Below are 7,379 nucleotides of genomic sequence, written 5' to 3'. Positions count from 1 at the left end.
TCTAGTGTCTACAATGTCTCTCTACGAGAAGCAGAGTGAACACATTGCAATGTGTTTCAATGAGACAGGACTTTAGGGTTCTAGGATAGGATTTCATAACAAATAATAAATGCCTATTTTTATGTCAAATGCATTACTCGAGAAAACATTGTTTTTTTTTAACGTATACTGTTCCTTTAAAACAGGTCATCTTTTATCTATTGATAATTTTAGCAAGTGTTTTATTCAATTCTTGACCATTATGAATTTTAATAATCTGTTGTTCTACTTATGTTGTTAATAAATGTAGAGAGGATATGCTCCATGCCTTCATCTAATAAACATTTTCTACTACATAGATAGTGTTGGTATGCAGCCTCAGTTTAAAGGGACAATCCCTTAAAGGGACAATACACATCCTACCTTTATCATATCTAAATATGAATTCCATTTTGAGTAGGAAGACAGTTAATATGACGATGTTCAAAGAAAATAGTAGAGGGTATGTAATAAATATACAGATCCAAAGCAGCTAGGTAAAAGGAAATTGTTTTGTGTGAGACCAGCAATTTCTAGTTCTACCTCGGAGTGCAAGCGTCTATGAAGAACCAAATTCTGCCATCCATTTTTCATACTTCTCCAAATCTGCAGCAGAGACTGACTTTGAAATCTTTTTTAGAGCCTGCTCAAAATCTGTCATAGTGACAGGCATCTGAAGCTCTGACTTGGACAAGGCACGCATCTGCTCCGGTGTTAAGCCCTCAATACGTCTTCGCATGGCCATCATTGAAGCATCCCTGAAAAACAAGTTTTACACAACGTTGTAAATGAGGAAAAAATGGCAAAATTATAATATTAATCCATAAATACACAACAAATTCAAGTTTAGTCTAAACGTGGCTCACTGGGAGATTTTGAGACATTTAGTTATACTCCCTTTCAAAACATTCATTCATTAAGATTCAAATACAATTTGTATGTCATGCTTAAACTGTAGAATAACAACCATACAAAATTAAAATGATCTCATTTTTGTCGTTTAGGAACTTACTGAAATAGAAGCACCATAGATAAAACAAACACTTTGAAATAATACGCTTGTGTAGGCTTATTCTCCAAAAATGTTTTTGTTTTAATTGAGATTTCAAAAGTGGTGGAAATATTAAGTGAAAGAGTAATTTTATAATCTTTAAGATTCAGTTGGACTACAGGTAATTAAAACGGTACTATTAAGAACCTCGAAATGTCCCAAGATATTACATTTGTAATTACATTTCTTAGAAATAGAAAAACGTTGATTAATTGCTTTCAGCACAGCCAGGTTTCTTTTACAAAATCCAATTATTTACAAAAAGGATTACATTTTCTTACAAAATGAGATCTTAATTTTAAGTCAAGGCAAACTATAGAAAACAGGTGTAGCATTACAAAAAGTTCAAACGATACAACAGTCCATCATAGGAGAGATAATTAAATTTAAACATGAAATCTAAAATTGTAAAAACCCAAAAAGTGACAATGTGCTTTAAAACAGTACAGAGAACAAAAAAAACCAGAGGTACCAATTGTAGTAATGTAACAAAAAGCAATGAACTATAGAATTTGAAATAAAGGGATATAGAGTAAAAAGAGAGCAAAATAAAGGAGTGATAAAATGTTGGGATATTGGTCAGCATATATGAGAAAGGCAAAATTAAGCCCTACACTCAAACTCCCACTACTCCTGGACAGCAGCAATGACTATAGTGCGCATCAGCCTCAATACATACTATAAAAACCAAAGAAAAATAGTTACTTGCGCACTACCCCAATCCCTATGCACATTTAAATAACTGGATTCTTTTTGGTATCATTCCAATGGCCATTTAAGCGTAACCTGCCACGTCAAGGCACGACCTCTTAGGCAAGTCCGACAGTAACAATTCACCTTGCTGTCTGAGCTTACACTTAAATGGCCATTGGAGGGATGCTCTTAACCTCCAGGTATTTAAATGTGCATAGGGATTTTGGATAGTGCGCAAGTAACATTTTTCTTGTTTTTTTTATTGTATGTATTGGGGCTGATGTGTACTCTAGTCACTGCTGCCGCACAGGAGTAGTGGCAGTTTGAGTGCAGGGCTTAATTTTGTATGTTTGTATTTGCTTTTGTATCACACAGCCATGATACAGTGCAGCCACCCACCCCACGTTTCCTATTAAGGGTTAATGAGTGTGTACCGGTTTAGAAAAATGCCCCTCTTTTGTCTCAGAGATTTTTACCTGTTAGCTGGAAACAGAAGGGTGAATTGGTAGTGTAGGACTCACCTAAGAGGTTTTTGCTTCATGTTGCAGGTGAGCTTACACTTAAATGGCCATTGGAGTGATACAAAAAAAACCGCAAGTTATTTTAATGTGCACAGGGGTTTGGGACAGTGTGCAAGTAACTTTTTTCTTTGTTTTTTTTTCAATATTTGAGACAGGAATTCATTATTACATGAGGTCAGCAAGAGATAGTTATGGTGATTGGTAGTGAGGAGTTCCATTTCTCCACCAAAATTTATTTTGGTGGCCTGTTCTGATAGGAGCAACAAAATTATTCTGAAGAATTTAGATAATTTGAATGTCATATTGAAAAAGTACTTTGGAAAAGAAGAGCACTTGGTACCAAATATTTCTAAAGAGAATCTCCTGACAAAATATTAAAATATTTAAACAAGTGTGGACTGTATAACGTTTTTGCTCTCCTAACACTATTCTCTAGGATTGAAACCTTTCATGGTCAATACAGAGCAGGTCCTTTAAGGGATATTCTGACCAGATGATATTCTTCAAGGGATATAAAACTGGGATTCCATATTTGATATAAAAATTGGTTCATCTTACATAATTGTGCTATTAATGTAGGGAGACATACGGGAAACACTTTTCATTGTATAAGAAGGGGATCTTGATTTATTTATAGGTCGAGGAGAAAACAACTCAATATCTTTCCTCTTTAAAGAACCTCTAACATGGTTTGGCTTTGCAGGTCGTCTGGAGTCATGAAAATAGGTAAAAATAGGTAAAGCCAGTGATCCCATGGTGGGACTGCTCCCTCTTAAATCTTGGTTGTAAAATGCATTTATTTATTTATTAAATATTTGACCAGGAAGGATACATTGAGATTTTTCGAGTATGTCCTGGGTAAAATACAGGAGAATAGAACATTGCTCATTTTATCATGCTCTCATCATGAACTGCTTCTTGGACTGTACTTTAGGCACATGTTCAACTAGACTTAACTATAATTAACTGATGAAAACACCGCATGAAGAGGCTGCACATAATAGCACAGCAGGGGAATTCCCTATATCAAGAGAGGCATCCCTGGTATTGGAAGTGCTAGCTGCCACTTTTCCAATCTTATTTTATATAAATAGCATATTACCAACTAATCATAGTGAACACTGTTAGAAGGGAGGGAGTGATAAAAAAAAAGAACTCAAAGACAGATTAGACTACATGTATCCCCAAGTCACAGCATATGGTTAGCAAGCATACTAGAAATTCATAGTATGTTCGTATTGTAATATGCTACCGTTCAAACTAAAATAAGACATATAAAAATGGATGAAAATCCACATGACAGACCGTGAGTCCTATAAATACTCATTGCTACTCGGGTGTGCAAGTGACCTATCAATTAATTTTTACTTTTGTTGTTCAACTGAATACCGAGGCTGTGAAGGGCATGTAAAACAAAACAAACGCACACATTTCTAAAAGGCCGTGTTACCATGACAATCCGATTACTATATAAAGATGCAAGTCAAGTAATTAATGCACTATACTCAGGAAATAAATTCACCACTTATCATCGTGTAATCAAAAAAAGCCACAGAAATAACGGCTTACATTCTATCCCCATAAAAATCTGTAGGACAAATCCTTTTTTACATTTATAATTGCAGTGTGGTAATAATTTATAGGTGAGTGTGTTTTTATTAATGTGAGAAAATATAGGGTTAAAATTGTGTCCAATCAATAACTCAGAGCAGCTAGCGTCCACCCAGAATAATGTCAACAACTACCTAAATACACAGTACAAAACAAAGGCAAAAGGTAGAAGCAAACACAAGATTAAAATAACAACCCTCGATATGCATTTAGTTCATAGGAATATGGCAACTCTACAAACATCATAGTGTAGTATATATAGTTTTAAACATCAAGTAAGGATTTTCCAGTTGAGTCACTAACATAGAGTTGAGTCTTTATAAGTCGGGTCAGAACTCCGCAATCACGATAAATCAGACAGAATACAAATAAAGTATTTTATTGTGTAATTGTTTGCATCAGCCTTCTGAAGTCCAAAGAAAAGAAAAATGTTACCTGCGCTTTCTCCTTAATCCCTATGTATATTTAGACAAATGGAGGTCATTTAGTTGCTCCAATGGCCATTGGAGGGAATGCCCGCCTGCCAACGTCAAGGCAGACCCCCCTAAGCGGGTCCTAACACTGACCCTTCAGCCTTCTGAAGTCCAGCAGTCTTTATGAGAAGTTCTTAACGTTGCTAAAACTTACGATTCTCAAATTCTTTCCTCATTATCTGAACTTCCTTTCGGACCTATTTTTCTTTAAAACATAAAAAGTTGGGACTACTTTGTTTTGTGAATTTTTCCTACACTTGGCAATCTTGACAAAGGGTGGAGCTTAAGGCAAACTTAATTCTATGTTAGCGTAAGAAAGGAAGAGGAGTTTGCCTTGGCTTCACCCTCTTGTCACAAGTGTAGATAAATAGATCAGAAAGGAAGAAAGCAAGTACATATTCTGAAAGAGGAAGAAAAGAGGAAATAATAGAATAATGGTAAGCTAGAGGTGGCAGAGCCACTTTAAGAAGAAATATATACAGAGTAGGTGTCACGTATTCATCCGCACATAAAAATGTGGTTAATGGCATTTACCGTCCTGACAGGAAAAGTTGTGCCAAGCAGCAATCATGCACATAATAGTAATTGCTTTTGGGGTCAAAGGACGGTTACAGCGAATCGGATCCACAGGAGGGGTATTTAAACCCAATTCTCCTTTTGCTCACTGCCCTGTCGTGGTTTCATCCTGACATCCTGAGTGCGTTCCTGATCTTGATTTTCTGGTATTTGACTTCGGTTTGACTTCCCTGATTTCTGGTATCCTTGACTTTTGGCTTTCCCTCATCTTTGTGTCTGATTCTGGGTCCCTGACCTCGGCTAATATTTTCACTATTCTTGGATCCGTTAAGTCTGGCCATTCTAAGGTCCGGTTATACGTTATCCTTAGTCCTAGGTGTGACACAGTTCTGCGTGCTGGATCAACTGTAATCCTGACAATAGGATGTCTGATTGATTTACGGTGTCTGCTAAGTTCCAAGCTGACTTATAAAGGCTCACTAGATGACCCACATAGGGTAGCCCAATTTGCCTTTTTTACCAAAATATACTGGTTATTTCTTTACATGGTTTTGTAGAGTTGCCACATACCTATAAACTGAATGCTTTTCGTGGGTGGTATCTGTTAATCTTTTGTGTGTTTTGTACTTTTGCTTTTGGAGTGAGTTTATATTAACTATTGCTTAATGGTATGTAGTTATTGGGAAATAATGAATCTGTTCCAACTTACAAACTGTAACACACAAACACACTATGGGGGATGAGGACACGGTGTGGTTTCTACTGTAATTGAAATGGAGTAAGATTTTTAAGTAAGAATATAAAGACTGGTGATAGAAGAATTTACTTTATCATTGCATTCAAGAAGAGAACTCCGTATTGTGACAAACACACATCACTAAATAAATTATAATGTAACAGTAGAAAAAAGAAAAAAAAGTCTGATCTGCTACTGGAAACCACAATAAAAGCTTAATAATTCAAGTTATGAATTAAATACTGAAGGAATTTTGAGTATTCTGATTATACATTTTTATGAAATTAGGCCACAGCAGGTTTCCATACCTTAACTGCTTAAAAAGGTTTGCTTTTAAAATGTAGATAAGCATTACATGCAGAGAAAGCCTTTGACCGCATCGGCTGGCCCTTTCTGAGACAGACGTTACCTGCCTATGAGTTTCCTTCACAACTTGTGAAACAAATCTTAGCATTATATTCTACACAGAGAGCCCAAGTAATGCAGGCGGGATTCCTGTCTAGCCCATTTACCATTTCTAACAGGACAAGACAGGGTTGCCCTCTGTCCCCCTTGTTGTATGTCCTTGCCCTAGAGCCCCCCCCTTTGTACCATTAGAGACCACCCATCCATTCACGGCATAACATTGCATGGGACTGAGCACAAGATAAGTGCGTTTGCAGACAATATATTACTTTATATTACTGATCCCTTAGAATCTCTCCCTCCTCTTATGTGCTTAATAGGGGATTATAGCCTGCACTCCTAATATTCCCTAAATACGGCGAAGACACAGGCCTTAGGCTTAGGTCTTCCCTCCCTTGTGATGAATATACTGCGGAATACATACTCTTTCGAATGGAGGAGGGATAGTTTAAAATACCTGGGCCTTCTGTTTACAATAAAGGTCACGGATTTGTATACGGGAAACTATATTAGGGTTTGGAATGACTGCAAATCAATACTAGCTAGATGGGGTTCCCTGTTCCTGGCATGGATAGATAGGATAGTTGCATTAAAGAGGTCAATACTCCAGAGACTGCAGTATGTATTCCGCAGTCTTTTTTTTTTTTTTTTAAATGTCCAGAAAGATATATCCGGATTTCTTTGGGTGGGTGGTAATCCCCGGGTATCTATGAAACTTCTGAAGGCGCCTGTGACAGAGGGCGGGTTGGCTGTCACGGATTTCTGTGCCTATCACACCTCGGTACTAGCATCTGCACTGCCACACTTTCTCAAAACTCTCTTCCTGTCACCCCCCACCCCCTAACAACCTCACACATTTGTATTATTTTTATTGACAAACACAGTTAAAAGATTTCCTCTACCTCACGTCAACACATGGTATACCCTTGACATCACAGTTTTCATATAGGCAATTGCAATCTTTCCTTCAAAGCAATAAGACTCAGGACCCTCACTCACCATAATCTTTGAAACATTTGACTCAGATTGCTACCCTCCCTCCCCACTTTTCTTCTGTACCCAGATCCCTGTTTTTGTTTGAAAAATAAAAAAGTGTTACATTTAAAATGTAGATAAGCCACTCAAGAAAATCAGTAGCTCCCCTTTCATAAAAAATATTGTTACGTACCTTTTTATGAATGGGCAACCTTTGGCACTGCAGATGTGCATTACATCCCCCATAATGCCCTTACCCAAAGCATCATGGGAGGTGCAGTCCAAAACATCTGGAGTGCCAAAGGTTGCCTATGGCTGGCCGTGAGCATCAGCTGAATGCCTTATACCAATCAGCAGTGGATTGGTAATCGTAGATTGGT

General features: G+C 37.2%; 1 protein-coding gene across 1 annotated transcript in view; it reads right to left on the bottom strand.

Moving 5' to 3' along the window:
- Positions 1–390: 390 nt before the first annotated feature.
- KATNAL1 (katanin catalytic subunit A1 like 1) overlaps positions 391–7,379 on the bottom strand; it is a 96,785-nt gene continuing 89,796 nt past the window's right edge. The window contains exon 11 of the mRNA XM_063429480.1: positions 391–776. Within this exon, the coding sequence (XP_063285550.1) occupies positions 578–776 (199 nt within the window). The 3' untranslated portion in view covers positions 391–577. The remainder of the gene's footprint in view (positions 777–7,379) is intronic.

Source organism: Pelobates fuscus, chromosome 1 (assembly GCF_036172605.1).
Source record: "Pelobates fuscus isolate aPelFus1 chromosome 1, aPelFus1.pri, whole genome shotgun sequence".
Classification (NCBI taxonomy): Eukaryota; Metazoa; Chordata; class Amphibia; order Anura; family Pelobatidae; genus Pelobates; species Pelobates fuscus.
Note: the sequence above shows the minus strand (reverse complement) of the source record. Positions and strands in the feature narration are given on the sequence as shown.